This window comes from Castor canadensis, chromosome 8 (genome assembly GCF_047511655.1).
Source record: "Castor canadensis chromosome 8, mCasCan1.hap1v2, whole genome shotgun sequence".
In the NCBI taxonomy this organism is placed as follows: Eukaryota; Metazoa; Chordata; class Mammalia; order Rodentia; family Castoridae; genus Castor; species Castor canadensis.
In genome coordinates this window covers 145,951,027-145,970,990 of record NC_133393.1, presented here as the reverse complement: position 1 = coordinate 145,970,990, position 19,964 = coordinate 145,951,027, and the positions used below count along the sequence as shown (strand labels likewise).

General features: G+C 42.1%; 1 protein-coding gene and 1 pseudogene across 7 annotated transcripts in view; both read right to left on the bottom strand.

Moving 5' to 3' along the window:
• Nucleotides 1–19,539, bottom strand: part of Hmgxb4 (HMG-box containing 4) — a 32,779-nt gene extending 13,240 nt beyond the window's left edge. For 2 of the 7 annotated variants that reach the window (XM_020159578.2, XM_074084332.1), the window contains exons 1-5: nt 19,456–19,539; nt 15,064–15,162; nt 14,280–14,428; nt 13,765–13,843; nt 12,071–13,026 (exon numbers count right to left, since the gene is read on the bottom strand). In XM_020159578.2, the coding sequence (XP_020015167.2) occupies nt 12,071–13,026; nt 13,765–13,843; nt 14,280–14,428; nt 15,064–15,094 (1,215 nt within the window). In that variant the 5' untranslated portion in view covers nt 15,095–15,162; nt 19,456–19,539. Of the gene's footprint in view, nt 1–12,070; nt 13,027–13,554; nt 13,670–13,764; nt 13,844–14,279; nt 14,429–15,063; nt 15,163–18,199; nt 18,909–19,455 lie in introns of those variants that run through there. The other 5 variants (XM_074084333.1, XM_020159579.2, XM_074084335.1 and 2 more) reach the window with 5 other exon arrangements.
• On the bottom strand, nt 579–12,064 carry LOC141425835 (cytochrome c, somatic pseudogene; annotated as a pseudogene).
• Nucleotides 19,540–19,964: the final 425 nt, after the last annotated feature.

The following is a 19,964-nucleotide window of genomic DNA, read 5'->3' as shown; positions in this document are numbered from 1 at the left end:
GAATTCTAAGATGGCCCCCAGGATTCTGCTCCCCAATGTACATGTCCTGTATAATGTCCTCTCTTTAATCATGGGCAAGTCTCAGAATTATATGATGTATGGCAAAGGGGATTTTGCAGATGACCTTATCAGATGAGTCCTTAAAAGAGACAAGAACGCCCAGCAAGTTATTTTGTAGATATCAAGAAACTGATTCTAAAGTTTATATGGAAAGATAAAAGACCCAGACTAGCCAGCACAATATTAAAGAAAGCTGGAGAGGGATACCACTTGACTTCAACACTTACTATAAAGCTACAGTGATGAAGATGGTGTAGTACTGGTAAAACAAAACAAAACAAAAAAAAAAACAACAGACAAATATCAATAAAACACAATAGTGAGCCTAGAAACAGACCCAAATAAGCGTAGTTAAATGATATTTGACAAAGGAACAAAGGCAATACCATGGAGAAAAGACCATTTTCAATAAATGATTCTGGAAAAAGTGGATATTCACAAGACGGGGGGCGGGACAGGGGTGGGAGGGGGGAGTCTCTAGATGCAGTCCTTATACTCTTCATGAAGATTCACTCTCAAAATGGATGACAGATTTAAATATAAAACACAAAACTATAAAACTCCTGGAAGATAACACAGGCAAAAATCTAGATGGCAACACTAAAGGCATGATCCATGGCACAAAGAAGATAATCTGGGCTTTCATTAAAATTAAAAACTTTTGCTCTACAAAAGATACTGTTAAGAGAATAAATCCACAGACAGAAAATATTTTCAAAGGCCTATTGGATAAAGTACCATCATCCAAAACACATTAAGAACTCTTAAAACTCAGTAAGAAAATAAACAACATATTTTGTGGTCTCCTATAAAACTAGACATTTTCTTATTATACAATCCTTTGGTTGTGCTCCTTGGTATTTACCCAAAGGAGTGGGAAATTTATCTCCACATAATGAGCATATGGATGTTTACAGCAGCTTTATTCACAATGGCCAAAACTTGAAAGCAACCCACACATCCTGTAGCAGGTGAATGAACAAACTGTGGAACAATCAGACAATGGAATGTTACTCAGAACTGAAAAAAAAAAAAACAGAGCTGTCAAGCCATGAAAATACACAAAGGAAACTTACACATTATAAGTGAGAAAAGCCAATCTGAAAAGGCTACCAAGATTCTAATTAGGTGACATTCTAAAAGAGGCAAAACTATTGGGACAGTAAAAACATTAGTGGTGCAGAAGAGATGAACAAGTGGAGCAGGTAAGATTTTTAGGGCAGGGAACATACTCTGTATGACATTACAATGGGAGATAAATATCATATATTTGTCCAAACTCGTAAAATGGACACCCCCAAAAGTGAACCCTAAGTAAACGATGGACTGAGGGTGACATGTCATGTCCATGGGAGTATGCCACAGGAGTATGGGTCCATCAACTATAAAAGGGACCACGCTGGTAGGGGATGTTAATAATGGAGGGGGCTAGACATGTGTGGGACAGGGGACATATGGGATATAGCTGTACTTTCTTTTCAATTTTGCTGTGAATCTAAAACTAAAACTTTTACTCTACAAAAATAAAGCCTTAAAAGTTTCCTTCCAGACATGGGTGCACACAGCTGTAATACTAGCACTCAGGAGGTGAGGGCAGGGGGGTTTGCAAGTTCAAAGCAAGCCTGGGCTATGTAGCTAGAATCTGTCTCAAAAACCAAAACAAACAAAAAAGTTTTCTATGAAAAAGAAATGTCAGATATTATAGAAACAATCATGAAGAAACAAAACAACCCCTCAAAAGAGAGACAAGAAGCAACTGGCTTGAATTTGAAGAAAACAAATTTCCATAAATTCTGCAACTTCAAGGAACCAAATACTGCCAACAATTTGAAAAGGCTTAGAAGAGGACCTTGAACCTCAGATGCAAACCCAGCTGAGGTGGATCTCTTGATTTCAGTCTGGTGAGACTTTGAATAGAGAACTCAGATGAGCCTTACCTGGGATTCCAATCTAGAGAACTGTAAGGTAAAATCAATGTGTGATAATTTGTCATGCCACAATAGAAGACTAATATGAATTCCTTCCCATTCCCTTCTGTATTTTTCAAGATAGGTGTAGCATCCAATACTAGTTCTTTCAAAAGTATAACCTGTGGAGATGGACAGGGTGAAATCACTTGACCTATATAAGAAAATAGTAGACAATCTTTCATTTAAAATTTTTTCATTTAAATAGTAAAGATCTCATTTTTAGTATTCCTCTAGCACAGCTAATTCTGTTTAACAACGTTACAGAAGTGAGTTCTGGGTGTTGCAGCTCCTTTATTACCTAGTAGCTGCTTTATATCTCTGGATGTTATACTCTAATTAAAACAAATCCCCCTTCACTGGGCCCAAGATACAAGGGAGTGGCACACACACACAAGTTCACACAAGTTTTATATTTGAACTGGTGTGTGTATGAGACAGTGTGTGTCTGTGAGATTCCACCTTGTCATTTACTCTACTGAAAGAACCTATACCTTGGAGTCTGTCATGGAATTTAAATTTGCTTTTCCTAGACTGTTTTTGTATGTCTCTCTCAGTATGGGCAACTCATTACCCAAGTGGGGATTCTGATGTCTGTAGCTAATATGATTTTTTAAAAAATAAAATATGTCTCCTGATGCATGCCAATGACATCATATGGTACTGAAGAGAGAAAAATCTAGTTGTACTGGGATGACATTCTGTTGGACTGAACATCTGCTGGCCTTCAACATGGAGGCTTTCCACAGGATTTTCAAAGGACACTCTTGAGTACATACAATATACACTTCACATGCTGACCTTAGAACCCGTCCCTCTTTGCAAGATGCAGATCCAGTCTGTGGACCTAAAGTTCATATTTCAAACTAAAGTGTTAAACAAGTTGTCCAGGGCACAGACAGTTAGGAATACTCAAACAGTAGATGATACCCATCCATGCAAAACAGTTCCACAAGATTCCAAATGAAGGCTCTCTCACACAAGAAAAAACAGGCAAGTAAAACACAGTTGGCTGTGCTATAACAAAATGTTAATATTTTGAAAACTTGGATACTATTATTAGTAGCAAATTACTTGCAACAAGTTTACTTGTTAAAGGTGACTCAATGCAATTTTACAGCCAGTCTCCTTTTAGATGTTTGATGAGGTCATGCTATAATATAAAGACCTTTCAAAAATCAACTTCTTAATGCTCCTTATAAAAGCGGTCCTGTTTAACTTTTTTGGATCATAGAACTGAGAATCAGATGAAACTCTCTCTTCAGAACTGTAGTTTGAATAAAACATACGGGGGTTAATGCACAACACAACCTATGAATCTTAAAAATGAAATTTGGGGCTGTGGGAGTGTAGCTCACTGGTAGAGTGCCTGCCTAGCATGTAGAGGACTTGGGTTTGATTTTCAGCGCGCACACACACACACACACACACACACACTCTCCTGTTAAGAAGGAATGGATGTATATTCCCTAATATAACTGACAAGAGTAATAATATACCTATACAAAAGATGTCAATACTGTATAGGAAGGATATATTATTATAAAAGCTATCATAAATTAGAAACTTGTTTAAACTTTGCAACAACCTTATGAGGTAAGTTCTAAGCTAGAAAGGTGAGGGAACTGAGACCCAGGGTCACAACAGGAAAAAGCAGGACCAGTATGTGAACACAGGTAGGCTGGACTCAAGACCCCTACTCAGAACCATGATGCTATCTGATGCTCTTTGAATCTCACTTGACTGAGATTCCCAAATCTGAGCTCCGTATGAGAAAGGCTACCAGGTAAGTCTTTTTTTTTTTTTTTTTTGTGGTACTGGGGTATGAACTCAGGTTCTGCTAACCATTGTTCCCAGTGTGGTTTTTAAAAACTTAACTAGGCAGGTGCTCTTATCACTTGAGCCACTCTGCCAGCCCTTTTAAAAAATTTTCGAGATAGGGTCTTGTGAACTATTTGCTGGGGGCTGGCTTTGAACCTCGATTCTCCTGATCTCTGCCTCCTGAGTAACTAGGATTACAGGCGTGAGCCACCAGTGCTCGGCTCCCAGATCTTTTATTTTAGCAAACTTGAATGGGAATGTTTCTAAAATGTATACTATCTTTCTGTTACCTCTCACAACATATCCCTGAAAATACTCTATAAAGTTGAAAGAACATGGATCCTGTCATCAGAAAAGCCTGAGTCCAAATTCCTGTTTTGCACTTAAAAGGGGTGCATCCTGGAGCAGGTTATTTCACCTCTGACCTTTTTACTGTTAAATTAAAATAACCCTACGCTTTATCTGACCCTTGCGAAAATTCAATGACATAGATAAAATGTAGATAGCTAGTTAGCTAGATAAAATGTAGTACAGCGTCTCCAACACATTAAGAGATCTATACATACAGCTACGGTGACTAATTCCTTCTCAGCCTCCTCCCCATCCTAGAAGGCTTGCCCCACAGCTATTCTTCCTGCCTTCTACATGGTCACTTTTAACCCTCTGCTGGCTTCCATTCAGGCACACTGAGTTCTTGGGGTTCTCTGAACATCAAGACACTCAGATCTCAGCGTCTTCATGTGTATTTTCTATTCCCTGTCTGAAGTGCCCGCTCCTCTTTCTTTTCTACCTGCTAATTCCTCCATGGCCTGACGATTTGGTTTTGATGCTACTTCTCTCAGGAAATCTACCACCCCAGGCTCCTTGTTCTCTGTCAGCACTCTGCACAGGCCTTGGTAAAGGTCCAAGACACTGACTACTCACCTGCGTCTTTTACCAGACCTGAAGCTCTTTTGAGGACACTGTACCCCATCCCTCTTTGTATCCTTGGCACCTGACAAGTGCAGAATAGATCTATACCAACTGAATAACAAAGTCTCAGAACTGTGTGGGAAGTGGCCAGAGTGTGCTTAGTGTATTACCTCACCTGATTTACCATGCCCAAGTGGACAGTAGGGATTAATTAACTGGCAGGATGGGGTTTGAACTGAGGGCCTTGAGCTTGAGACCAGCCTAAAAAGAGAGTGTGGAGCTTATTTGTTTTTATTTATTTATGTACAACACACTTGTGAGTGAAGAGGCCAGGTGTGAGGTTTCCTCTTTAATAAGGGAACAGAGTCAGGGCCTCATAGTCTCACTATTCCTTCCCCCTGCCCCAGTGACCAGGAAGTTCTCCAATGAGCTGAAGGAACTCATAACATTTGCTTTTTAGAGACTGATTTCTGTTCTGTTCTTAACCATTTTCAAAATATAAGACATCTGATAGGGTTCAGTTCCCTAAAGGTGGGGTGTTCCACTGAGGCATAGGACTAGATGCTTGAAATGAGTGACTAAGAAAAGCTTTAAAAATATGTTTTCGAGTATATTTATGCTTTTGCAGAACTGAAGATGTAGCCATGCCTTGTGCTAAGCATGTCTCACATGTCACTAATGTAACCTTAGAAACTCCATTTTGAAAATGAGCAAGTAGAAGTGAGGGAGCAACTTCAGGAACGAAGTTATTAAGTATCAGACTAACCCAAGGGTGCTGAATCTCCAGTCCAAGCCTTTTCCCATTTATTATATTATGCTTCTTTCTTTTTTGGCAGTACTGAAGGCTGAACTAGGGACCTCTTGCTTGCTAGGCAGGCGCTCTACCACTTGAGCCACAACCCTAACGCTTTTTAGTTATTTTTGAGACAGAGTCTTGTGTTTTTGCCTGGGCTGTCTTGGACCGCAATCCTCTCATTTGTGCTTCCCAAGTAGCTGGGATGACAGGCATGTACCACCATGCCCAGTTACTGGTTGAGATGGGAGTCTTGTTAACTTTTTCCCTAGGCTGTTCTTATACCATGATCCTCCTAATCTCATAGGATTAAAGGTGCTAACCACTGCTCCTGGCCTTTTTCTCTGTTTCTTAAATTTAGAAAAAACAACTTTTATACTTCTCAATAGGACAAATCTCTGAAATTCAGGATACTGAATTTCTTCTCTCTCAAACCTATGTTTCCATCTCCTTGCCACCTCCCTCCTTTCTTCCTTTGGAGACAGGGTCTCATTGTGTAGCCCAGACTGACCTCAAACTCTTGATTCTCCTGCTTCAGTCTCTACTGTGTTGGGATTACAGGCATGAACCACCATGCCTGGTTTAGAATATACTTTCAGCTGAATAGCCAGGTCTGAAGTTTTAGAAAGGCATGTGGTATAGTCGAAAGATTTCAGGCGTGGGGTTAAAGAAATCTGTATAAAAATTCTGGCTCCATATCTTTTCTTCTTAGCTTCCTCCTGTGTCAATGGAGCTAATGATACCTACCAATCAAGACTCATAACTCATGTAAAATGCCTAGGAAAGCCTGGCACGTAGCAGGCACTCAACAGATGGCAGATACTAATTTTGACCATTTGTTGTTGTTAATGGCAAGTTTGCCAAGGGAGAGCTCATGTACTGTCATCACAAGTCTACTTCAGTTCATCAGTAGATCAACAAACAAAGGAGTGTGGCGAGCACTGTCTGCCTGGCTCAGCCTTAGGTGGCTCAGAGAACACGTGTGCATCTGGAGACACAGAAACCTGAAGGCATACTTCTGAAGAACTTCACAGGACATTATTTTGAATGACAGTGAATGGTCTTTATTAATTTAGTAAGACCAAAAGTAAGGTATGTTTGAAATGTAACCATATCCTGCTCCTCAAACCTAACGAAAAATGCCTGTTCCAATGGGAAGATCATCAGTTGGAAGTCATCAAGATAGCACCACCCATTTTTCTACTCTTCTGTGGAAAGCAACTCAAATCAAACAAAAACAAGCAAGCAAAAAAAAATCACAACCCAGCCAACAAACAAAATTCAACATCAAAGTCTACTTCTTACCAGGTAGGCAGTCTAATTTCCTTTCATGTCATTCAAAATTCCACAGTTAAGAGTACACCCTGCTGACTTCACACTGCTTGCCTTTCCTTAGCCCTGTTCAAGGGCTCCATTCATTCCCACTTGCCTCTCCAGCATGAACCAGGCTATTCTAGAAACCGTCTTTCCCCTCCCTTCTGTGTTTCTCCTTTAACACAACTTGCTCCTCTTCCATCCAAGCATTAACCAGGCTTGAATTGCTTAGCTTCTAAGATCAGAAGAGACAGGGCACTTCAGGGTGGAGGCTGTAAACCTCTCTTCCCTCTCTTGTGCCCCAGTACCTGTCCTATAACATTCTGCTCTCCTCTTACCCATTCATGTACTTACTTCATTTATTGCACATGGACACCCAATTCTGAATCCTGGTTCTAACTATTCTACTGAATTCTGGACCTCAAATGGTGCAAAGACAAGATCCCCAAACTTTCTTGGTTCTCAGTGTCAATATAGGTTTTCACACAGTACTTGCTTTAATTTTTATCACAGCAATCCCAGAAAACTGTTTTGTAGAGATACGACATGACTGAAAGTAATGCAGATGTTGAAATGGGAAATTACTTTGAGCTAGTAGTTCATAAAGTATTAGACAAATATCAGATGTTATTTCTTCCCTTGAAACTTAAATATTAATTTAGAATGTAACACATATGTACAGGAAAGCAATGTGAGTCAACTCCCTGTATAGCTATCCTTATCTCAACTAGCAAAAACCCTTGGTCCTTCCTATTATTGCTTATACTCTCTCTTCAACAAAATTAGAGATAAGGGCAAAATAGTTTCTGCCTGGTAGTGAGGGGGTAGGTGGGGAGAGGGAAGGGGCAAGGGAAAGGGAGGAGGTGGGGGGAGGGGGGAAGAAATGACCCAAACATTGTATGCACATATGAATAAAAGAAAAAGAAAAAAAAGAAACTTAAATATTTAAAATATTCAGCAGTGCCCTGGTGAGTTGATGTGGCATACTGAGGCCCTAAACACATTTATACATATGACATCATTTAACCCTTAACAGCGCTAGAAGTTAGGAAATCTGTCCAACACCTACCTCACGGTTTGTAAGGAGTAGAACAGAGCCAGGACTTAGACCAAGTGGTCTGGATCCTCAGCCCACATCCTCAACCACTTGGCTATCCTGAATTTACTGATGCTTAGTCCTCTTCTTCTCCCAAACCAAGTATTTTTCTCATTTTTATTTTTGGTTGGACTGGGGTTTGAATTCAGTGCTTTACACTTGCAAAGCAGGGGCTCTGCTGCTTGAGTCACATCTCCAGTCCATTTTGTTCCGATCATTGTGGAGATGAGGCCTCATGAACTATTTGCCACAGCTGGTCTCAAACTGTGTTCCTTCTTATCTCAGCTTCCCAAATAGCTAGGATTATAGGCGTGAGCAACCAAGCCTGGCTTCATCTTTATTTTTGTTATAGTCCTGGTCATAGAATCTGAGGTAAAATGGGCCCCAAGGCTTTTAGCATTTCTACCAGGTGGCTCTCTGGCCCTACTTACTGCAGGCAGAGGCAACCTCATTTCCAAAGCAGTCCCCTATGTTTACATAGTTCTTTTTATACTGAAACAAAACCCAGGAAAAAATACTATTTTAAATAGCTTTACAGAAAATTTTTGTGCCAGGTCAGGTTTAAAAAACACGATAAGCTGGACATGGCAGTATGCCTATAATCCCAACAGTTAAGAGGCTAAGGCAGAAGGATCTTAAGTGAGGCCAGTCTAGGCTACATAGAAAAACCCCACCTCAAAAACAAGCAGCCCTCCCCAAACACGGCATATGCACCATAAATATTATTATTATTTTTTTAACTAAAAGTCTATTTTACTTAAATCAGGACTGTCCAACAAAAATATTCTGTCAGCCATTCATGATCTTAATTCTGGTGCTGTGAGATTAAGTTATGGTACACATATAAAAAGCTGTCAGACACTTTCGTTTCATAATAAATAAGGCAGTGCCTATTACTCATTGGTAGCCTTTTCAGATAAGCTTTCAAGTGTGCCCTTTCTCCCTTCTTCTTAACTCCAGCAAAGATCATTTTTGTTCCAGGGATGTACTTTTTGGGATTCTCCAAATACTCCATCTGTATATCCTCTTCCCAGGTGATGCCTTTGTTCTTGTTGGCATCTGTGTAAGAGAATTCAGTGGCCTGTCTTGTGCCCAAACAGACCATGGAGATTTGGCCCAGTCCTGCGCTTGCCTCCCTTTTCCACTGTGGCACTAGGCACACTTCTGAACAAAAATCTTCTTGCCTTTCTCAACATCACCCATCTTTAATTCGCTCTTATGTTGCTATCACAATGAAGGAAACTGCTCGAAAGCTGGATGCCCTGCTCTCTCCACCATAAATAGTTGTTGAATAAATAAATGATTATATTCAGGCCATTTCAGATTTTTTGGACAGACTTAATAAAAAAAAAAAAATCAAGGTTTTTGCTATGAAGTAAAGTTTCTAGCAGTTGCTAGCTGTGTGGGAAATCATAGATGAGTAAGTCCCTGACCCTGAGATTACTATTTTCATCATATCCAGGTTCAAAGCTGTAAAGGACATCCCTTATAGTCATTTATGTTTTCAGTTTCCAAGATACAACCCAGTTGTCTACTTTTCCTTCAGTCTCTTGAATCTGCCTCCACAATTTTTTCACAGGATTTTATTACTGACCTTCTGGACTATCATAACCTGATGGCTAGTCTGTTACAAGTCTAACTCACCTTGTATAGCTCTACCATTTTATTTTTAAATTATCTTTTAGATCATACCTAAACCTTGATCATAAACCACTCCTTACCCCCTTATTTTGGCAATTCAGATTCTCTACAATTTGCTCTCAACCTACCTCTGGCAAGACACTGGGAATATAGAAGGAAATTAAAGAGAGATAGAGGTTTGGATGATGAGGATGACAAGCTCCATTACTGACACAAAGGTTTGAAGCACCCAAGGAATCCAAGCAGAAGTATTTTACCAGACAGCTGGAAACACAGGATACTACTTTTTAAGCACTTCTGTCTGCATGCCTTCCCTGCCACCTTTCTCTTCTTTAGGCTTTCTCTGATCACCCTGCTCTCTCACATCCAGTACTGCCTGTCTGTGGCATTATCATGTAATAGCAGAACGGAATTTTTTTTTTTTTTTTCAGTATTGGGGCTTGAACTCAGGGCTTACACCTTGAGGCACTTCGCTAGCTCTTTTTTGTGATGGGTATTTTCAATATAAGGTTTCACAAACTATTTGCCCTGGGCTGGCATTGAACCTTGATCTTCCTGATCTCTGCTCCCAAGTACCTAGGTTTACAGGTGTGAGCCACCACACCCAGCTCAGAATGGAAATTCTTAAGGTAAACAGAATCATATACAGAATATATACGTTGTATTTCATGAAGCAATTTTCAAATAAGCTAATGAAAAAACAAACAAGCAAAAAACCCTGCCTTAGTGTTTACATACCAAGACTGCTGTGCTCACGTTGTTGGCTCAGAGGCAGTTTTTCACACACACACACACACACTCCCTCCCTCTCCCTCTCCCTCTCTCAAAAGGCACCTTTGTAGCAGAGAAAGCAATTTCTACCTCATAGACTGAAATGAAACTCCCAAATTCTTGGGAGTTTTTGTGATAGTCACACTATGGAATATGGGCCTGGCTAGCCTCAAGCTCATGCACCAGCAAGGCCTGACTCAAAATTCTTAGCATATTTGGTTTTCTGTTTCTTAGCAGCTTATCTTTCAGATTATATCTGACATTTCACTTTGCACAAATATAAATAAAGGAAGAAAATGATTGTTCTTAGATGGCAAAAGTATGATTTTATTCTTTTTACTATTCTAAGTTTATAAATTCCTTTTATCTTTTTTTATAGTAATAGTAATTTATTCACAAGATACATTCAAAATAAGACTGTTGGCTTTTCTTACTGCTGAATTTACAAATTTTCATAAAAACAATGACTTTGATAACAGGGACAAAAAGTTGAATTTATTTATTGGGCGAGGAGCGATAAAGAAGAATGGTAGAGGGGATAAATTCAAGTATGATATATTTGATGTATTATCTTTTGTAAATTCCACAATATACCCTACCCAGCACAATAATAAATAAAAAAAATTATTTATTTTTCTTTTGAGAAAGAGTCTCACAACTGAGACTGAACTCTTGATTGATCCTCCTACCTCCAACTCAATCCTAATTGCTGGGATTGCAAGTGTGTGCCACCACACCCAGCAAAAAATCTATTTTTTTTTTTTAGGAAACCTTTAACAACCCTAAAACACAACTGTTAGAAACCTTCTTGAGTGTGAGGAAAGAAATCAAAGGCAGGTGCCTGATTTCTCATTCCCATCTTCCCAATGGACAGTGAGTTCAAGATCAAGAACTGTGCTCTGTCATCTCTGCACCTCTGGGCAGCACCACAGGACAGAGCACTCATATGGCGAGAAAACATGCTGGACACCAAAATGAAAGTCTTCTTTCCACTAACCCGAAGCAGCAGGTGGGAAGTTGTCAGCTTGTTCTATTAACTTGACTGGTCATTATTCTACTAGTTTGGAAAATCTCTTTTCCCAAAATAAACTTACATCTCTCAATTACCTTGGTGTACAGTGTTGCTAAGGGGGGCTAGGGCATAGCTCAAGTGGTGGAGTGCCTTCTTGGCAGAAAGTACTGCTAAAGGAAATAAACTGGGTGTAGCAGCTTCTATGAATTCTAAGAATCAGCCAGAATAAGCCATAGTACTCTTAAGACTATGGCTGCAGCCAGGTGCCAGTGGCTCACACCTGCAATCCTAGCTACTCAGTAGACAGAGATCAGAAGGATCACAGTTTGAAGCTAGTCTGGTAAACAGACCCTATCTTGAAAAAACCCTTCACAAAAAAGGGCTGGTGGAGTGGCTCAAGGTGTAGGCTCTGAGTTCAAGCCCCAGTACCACAAAAAAAAAAAAAAAGAGACTATAGCTGGCACAATGGGAAAATAACTCTTAAGAAAATCCATGAATAATTAAGATTGCTCTTATTTTTGTACCTGACAAACTTGGCCATTGGTAATATTTTATACTTTATATCACTCCCCCTCACCTTGCTAAATTCCCGATGGTGCCCCTCAGCTGTTTAACTCCAAGTTCATTTACTATTCAGAAGAACCATTTTCATCACTTTACTCCCCCTTCAAAAACCATTTTACCTTTTCTCCTCTCTCTCTCTCTTTGTCCTTCTCTTCTTTTTTCTTTTTTTTCTCGCCATGTCCATCCACGTGGAGGGCAGGAAGTGGTGGGGCAGCAGCAGTGGTTCCAGTGTATGGGACGCTGGGAGGAGGGCCAGGTGTCATTGTGACCTCTCCTGCTGGTGCAGCAGAAAGTCCCGAACTTCTCTTTGACTTGGAGTGCCGCTTCTCTTTATGCTTCTCCTTGTCCTTCTTCTTTTTGCTCTTCTTTGACTTCTTTTTCTTCTTAATTTCCCGGTAAGAATCATCTATCACTAACTCACCAGCCTCTAGCTCTCCACCAGAAGATGAGTCTGATTCCACTAGAATGGGCTCAAGTCCTGAAATATCAAGGTTAGCACTGTGGGATTCTGGGAGCTGGGAGGCATCAGACCCACAGCCCTCAGGACCAGGAGACCCATGTGAGTCTGAGGATGACTTGTGCTTTTTCCGGGCTGTTTTCAGAAAGCTCTGCAACTCATGTCCTAGGAGTAAAGCACCTTGCTCATCCCGAGCTGATTTCTTAGAGGATTTTTTCACAGTTGTCTGATGCGAAGGGTATTGAAAAGATTCCTCCTCAACTGAGCAGCTTCCCTTCTCCTTTGGTGAGAGAATAAGCTTCATCTTTAACCCATCAGGTTCACGAAGGGTCAGAGTCTCTGTGTTCACATAGAGGGGCTTCATTTTTTTGGATTTGTGGGTGCTACCATCCTCCAGGGAGAGCTCCCCACTGTTTCCACTTCCTTTCTTCCTGTGGTGCTCTTTTTTACTCTCCAAATGGCTTGAAGAGCTAGAGGATTTCTCCCCTGTCTTTTTGGAGGGCTTGGAGCCTGGTGCCAATGGAGAAGTGATAGCTTTCAACAAGTCCATAGCTGTATCAGCAGACTGCGGGCTAGACCTTTTCTTTTTCTTCTGTGATGATTCCAAAGACGAAATGTCTAGAAATAATCAAGAGAAGTACTGTCAACAGGACAGGGAGCAACTTTAGTGAGTTTCCTTTTTCTCCAAAAACACCCAACTAACATGAGGAAGAGCCTAAGGCAAGTGATTTGAGGGGAGACCCTTTGTTTCCTAACATTCAGAGATGACACCCATGTGGTTCTTGGCTTGGTAGAGCTTGTCTTTGACCCTTGAGACCATTCTTGCCACTAAAAGTTGTTCTCTTCACTGAGTCTTCACAAACAACCAAAGAGAATATGAAGAAGACTATAGCTGTGGGATTAAGGGTAGTTACAGTTCAGATTAGATGGCAGAGAGAGTACCATTTGTTTCTGTGTTCAGAACAAACTCATTCTGGTGAAAGGTTAGACACAGCTAAGAAAACTGGTTTTGTGAGTGGATATACACTGGTTGAGAAATGACCTGTAGACACAGGCCAGAAGGCCCAAGGATTGCATTTGGCAAAAGGGATGCTAGATAACAATAGCAAAGTGGATGATTCGGGGAGGGGAGAAGGAACCTGGTACCTGGTATATCACAAATGAAGACTGTTCTTCTATGCTGAATCCTCCAAAATACCAGCCCTCCACCTCTCTCCTCCTTCACACTGGTTTATCGGCACTCAGAACAAGAACCACTGTCCTGTTAAATAGGCCACTGAGTCAGCAACATCTGCATCCCTTTCCCCTACCCGACTCCAAGAACCAGTGCTGTGCTTATCCCACTGTTGCCCTTACCTCCATAGTAGTAATCATCAGAAGAGTGCTTCCTCTTCTTCTTGTGCGTGTCCGTCCCCAAGAAGTAAAGGTCACTATCCTACAATTAAAGAGGAAGAAGAAGTGACCAATAATAAGATGGAAAGGCAAAGAAGTTCAGAACCATTCTTGTTCTTTGATGAGTTTTGACTTTAGAAAACAAAATAAAGCACAGAAAATAATAAAAACAGCCGAGGCTGGTGGCTCATGTCTGTAATCCTAGCTACTCAGGAGGCAGATACCAGCTCAAAGCCAGCCTGAGCAAACATTTTGAGACCCTATGTTGAAAAAAACCCATCACAAAAACAGGACTGGTGGAGTGGCTCAAGGTATAGGCCCTGAGTTCAAACCCTGGTACCACAAATAAATAAACAAGCAGCTCTGAACAATTATTTTTTCTTTTCCAATGTTTTAAAAAGATACTTCCATCTTTAAACATTAGGAAATAAGATAATAATTAGTTTAAAACTTCACTAATTTGAATGTTTAGAAAGTACCTTTAACTTCTTCTTGGAAGAATTCCTGACCTGAGCAGCGATTTCTTCCTCTTCCCTTAAGAAGTCTTTGTAGGAACGTTTCTTTTCTCGTTGGCTTCGGCCAGCTGCAAGTCCTATATCATCAAAGCTGTGATCACCATCAAAGCAATCTGGAAAGCACAGGTTCATTTGGGGAAGGAAATAAGAAAGCTAAGTAACAACCAAATGCAATAATTCTTCTATTTCCAAATTAAAAATTGTTTCAATGATTCCGCTGAAATACAGGGCTAGACCTAGAGCGTTAAGAATATCTCTTGATGACCTGGCTGGAAATGCCAAGAAATGAAACCTGAAGAAACAATGCTTCCGTGCTATGCAAATGCTCAGTGTGCATCCTCAGACATGGTTTCTTAGTGGTGATTTGGCAGGTAGACACAGACGTGCAGAGGTTAGGCTGACAAAAATAAGGATTCATGTGCTGCGCTGCTCTGTGGGAGTCCAGTGTGAGATTCCTATCCCCAGAGTCCTGCACACTGGAGCTGGCAAGGACCAAGAGTGCTGCAGGGGATCACCCCAATAAATTTAAGACTCTCACTTCAGACTCTCGTGTTGGAACCCCTGTCCTGGTTTTCGTTTCCACAGGCCCAGACTGGGGATGATGTGGAGGCTGAGTGTCATAACAGTGCTCTGGACCATCACTTGGGAGTCCAGGCTGTGGTGCCCAGTCCGGGTCTCTAGATCCATGGGCTGCAAGGACTGAAGAGGATACCCCCTTTGGAATGCTTCTCTGAGTAAGGGGTCATACCTTCTTTCTTCACGGAGTCATCATAAGCCATGGCGGTCCTGCAGGGCCTTTGAGAATGTGTCACTGTGTCCAGGCGCCTTCCCGTCTACAGGACCAGGTCTGAGAAACAAAGAAGGAAAACCTTCCTGTAATGCGAAATCACTGTGCAGAAGCAACCTTCCAGGTGGAACTGCGGTGATCCAGGGCTGACTGGAAGGACAGCAAGAAATAAAGGAGTGTCTTGTCACCTCCTCATTCTGTTTGCAAATATACTGGGGTTGAAATTGCAGGAAGTATGCTAGGCTCAATTAGATTTGATTCACGAATTAAAGTTGTCACTTGGAGAAATATATAAAATACTTCTTAGATTAAAAAAAGTACTTCCAAAATTAACGAGAATTTCTGGAATGCCAACAGGACTGACAACACAGAGACAAAGTAAAAACTGACATTAAGTCAGAGGGGTGGGTTCAGTCATGGTTACAGGATGCACAGATAAAGCCAGATGCAGAGGAAGACAGATTACACCAAATACTTGAAGACTATAAAATCCTACCAACTGGTTGGAGAACCAGTAAAATTTGCTGTATTGTAACTTAAACAGCAATGGTACCACTATAGGCATATTAAAAAAAAATTTTAATTTTTGTTTGCATTCTGCTAGCCTTGATGAATTTGCTAAAATCCATCAGTGTAAAAGTGGGTATATTTCTTACAGTAGTTTGGCCACATGACAATGTTGAACACTAATAGGCAGGTGAGAAATAGAGGAATTGTCTTTGGCCACTAATACTGACATTTTTGTGATTTTAAGATTTTATGTAATGAAAGTACTATCATTTAAATATTGTAAATATTGAATATTTAAAACTTTTTTTTGGCATTCAAGTTCGGATGTCCTTACTGACAATGCTATATACTACAGTGTAAGGCAAAGTTCTTCAAATACCTGAAGGATGGTCTGCAGGATGTCTTTGCAGGAAATTTAAAGTTATATATTTAATATTTTGAAAATATTCTCATCCAATTAGTCAAATGTTTAAAAGCCAATCTGACTGATCATTCATTTAAATTTTATTTTACCATCCTCATTACAAATGAGATTTAGAAAAATTGAAGGACACCTGAATAACTCATTACTAATCCCTTCAGGTAGGAGTGGAGAAGAGGGAAGTACATAACTTTTGTGAAAGAAAATATGAATTTGATTAACAAGGTTAACTTTCATAAGTTAACATTTAAAAAAAAGACTTGTTTGCAGTCAGATAAAATACAATACACAGGTAGGCCCAACTTGAAAACAGGAAAAAGAAGTATCACCAAGAATGATTTATCAGATTAAGAAACACAAGAGTGAAGGACGGACCTGCTCAAGGTAAGAGAAGCTAGAGTGAAGTAAAAGCACGGAATTAACTGGGTTATTTTAAAGATAAACTGGAAAACTGCTTGTTCAAAGGGCCTTTTCATGGGAAATTAAAGGTATATAAGGTCAGGCCTCAAGGAAAAATGCAAAGAAACAAGATACACATGTAGCCAGTTCTTAACTGGGAACTACGGCTTCTACTTCCCATCCAAGTGGTGTTGACTACAAAATGGGTGGAGAGTCACAGGAATTATATTCATTCATTTAAAAATGGTGCTGAAATACTGAGTTTATTAGAAAAACACAAAGATGACATTAGTTTTCATATGGTGATAATGCCAAGAACTACCACAGCTTGAGACCTCTTGTTCAATGTTTCTTGTGCCCAATGAATTTTAGCAAAGAATGCTTAAGAAATAATGGCAAAACTCCTCACAAAAAAACCTTATTGAATATCATTAAACATAGCCATTATTCTGTGGTCACCAAAACATGCACTATTAAATGTAAGCAAAGGCAGATCCAGCCACTTATAAGCAAGCTTTCTCTTTGAGACATCAAAACTAACATCAGTCAAGCAATCTGAAGTCAGACCAGGAGTAAATGCCTCTGCAGACAGTAAGAAAAAAAACCAAAAAACCCCAAAACAACTGTGACTTACGGGACATGAAAAAACACTCAATGTCTCATAACTGATGGCTTTGAAAAACTAGTGAATTTAAAGAGAAAATTAGGAACTGCTCCTTAGAGGCAGGCTAACACAGAAAATTTGTGCTGGTACTGGCATTATGTTTTAGAAGTAGGCCTGCTAACCTCCTTAAAAGCACCAAAGAACATTTCATAAGCTACAGAATCAAATAATACCTATAGAAAAAAAATGAACAGGACCTGAACACAAGTCCAATTCACCAACAGCTGGGGAAGCTAAGAGCTTGAACAACACCATGTATTATATCCTCCCAGCCTGGGCACACTGATGGGCCCTGATGTCTATGTTCTTTAACATCAGGATATTATTGCAGTTCAGGGGTTAGTTGTGGTGGCTGGTCATAAAAGAAAGATGATTCCAGATAAAGAAGTCTCAAGCAACAGTGTGAAAGAGAGGCAGAGTTCAAGCAACACTTATACAAGATTAGATGAACCCCTAATATTCTTTCCAGGTCTTGATATCATCCATGAAACTCCAAGGTTCAGGGGTGGGAAGCAGATTGGGAGGATTAATGAAGATGAAAAATTAGGTTTGATTTTCACATTAGAAAACATAATTACATTAAATGTTGGCAAATGTAAGACAGGTGTTAAAACCCATTCTCCTGAATTCCATAATTTTGGAGTTCACAAAATTCAACGCTGTCAACTTCAAGAGGCAGGAATAATTTTACACTGATGTTTGTCTTGGTGCTAAGAAATGACAACGTAAGTAAAAAATTCATCATGTAACTGTTTATGGAAATAAGAAACATGCTATCATAAAAATGCATACTTGGGAAATGTGCAAATTTTTAAACTGGCTCTTCTGGGATTTTTCTTCAAATATGAACAAGGGGAGGTAGAGGTGCTCTTCCACTTGGAGGTAAAAATACAAGTTACCTCTAGGCAAAGCCTTTTGGGATAACCAAAGGAATTACGGAAAATATTAACATCATCAGATGTAGTCCTTTGTTATTTTGAAAATTCAAACTGTAAACACCAAAAAGTTTCAGAAGGTGAGTTTTTGAGGTAGCAATCACTACTAAGCTTCATCATCCCAGAATGTAAACGAGATTGAAAAAGCAGAAAGAAAAAAAGACCTACAAAGTGGGCAGTAAGAGAAGCCCTAAGATCCAGGTGCAGTCCAGGGCGAGCTTTGTCCGAGGTCGTTCTTGTTTCCCTCTTTTGCTAGCACTCCTTGCAGGAACTCAAATTGCCAGTCCGTGCGTGCAGGTAGAGGAAGACGCGCATCCCGCTCTCGCCAGTTTCTGACATCTCGGCGGTAGTGACTTCCAGGATGGGAGCGGGCGAGGTCTTCTCATTTTCCCGGGTCTCCTCCGGTCTCTGAACAAGGGCCTATCTCTGCAGCACTCACAGCCCCTGCCAGCTCTGGAAGCTGCAGAGCTCCCCAGAGCCTGGGATGGGGACGAAATCCTGTCATCGCACAGCGAACCACGACCACCGCACAGACCGGCTGACCACACTCGTTTCCACCCGACCGGCCATCCAAATTCTGACAGGCCTCGTGCGATCAACAGGCTTCCTTTTGCATTCAGTTTCTGAATTTATCCTGCTACGAGGGAATGTAACCGGTCACCGCCTTAGTCATCAGAAAGAGGGGGAGCAGCCTTTCCTTCTCTTCTGCACGATATGGAATAAGTGGAGCTACAGGTAATAGTGGCGGAGGGAAAACGGGCCTGGAGGGAGAAACTCCCCCTAGGAAGAGGGTTCCAAGTTGGAGAAGCCACGCCACACCCGGGTGTCCACGCAAACTGCCAGGGACCACCATGCCTGCACCCCCGGGGACCCGGGGGGGGACCGTGCTGCAAACACAGCCACTTCAACAAAGCTCCGCGTAGGGAAGAAGCCAGGCGCGCTCCCCGCATCCCCTCCCGCCCGCGCGGCCGCGGCACCCTTTCCCGGTGACAGCCCCGCGCGCCCCGAGTCGCGGGTCCCCAGCCGCGCCGGGCCCGACCCGGGTCCCCGGGTCCCCGCGTCCCCACGGCCTCCGGAGCCCCCGAGGGCGGAGGCGGCGGCGCAGGAAGAGGGGAGGGGCGGCGCGGTCCTCAGGCCCCCGGGGCGGCCGCACGCCCCCTCCCGGCCCCGCAGCTTTCCCGCCTTCCCCATTTGAACAGCTCCCGCCGCCTTCCTCCGGCGGCCCGCTCCGGCCCCTTCCCGGGGGCGGCTGCGGCCGCTACTCCAGTCCCCGGCTCGGCCCCCCCCGGCCAGGCCGCGGCGGGTCTGGGGCGCTCCCGGAGCGGTGTCGCGGGACCCGAGTGGCAGGCGATGTCGGGGCAGAGCCGCTGCCGCCTCGGGGTGGAGGCCCGGGCCGGTCTCGTGGGGGTTCCGCTCGCCGCTACCTTCACTCGGCTCGCCCGGATCCCGCCTCGGCACCGCCGACCGCCGCCATCTTGAAGAAGGAGAGAAAAGCGCGAGCGGCCAGGGAGCCGCTGTGGAGCGCCGAGCGCAGAGCCCCCTCGAAAGGAGCGCCGAGCGCATCGATCAGCCCGGCCTGCGGAGACCGAGCCGGGCTTACCCAAGGCTCGCTCTGCACCCGCTAGACGCTTTCTGAGCGTCGTATCATCTCCCAAGTCTTCTGATTCTTCATGCACTGGGGCTTGAACTCAAGGCCTTTACCTTGAGCCACTCCGCCAGCCCTGTTTTTGTGAAGGGTTTTTTTGAGATAGGGGCTCATGGAACTATTGGCCTGGACTGGCTTCGAACCATGAGCCTCCTGGTCTTTGCCTCCTGAGTAGCTAGGATTACAGGCGTGAGCCACCTGTGCCCGGCCCTTTCAAGGTATTTTTGTACAGTAGTCATTCCCCTGTGCAAAACTCAGAGCCAGGCAGCTTGCGAGCAGTGGTGCTTT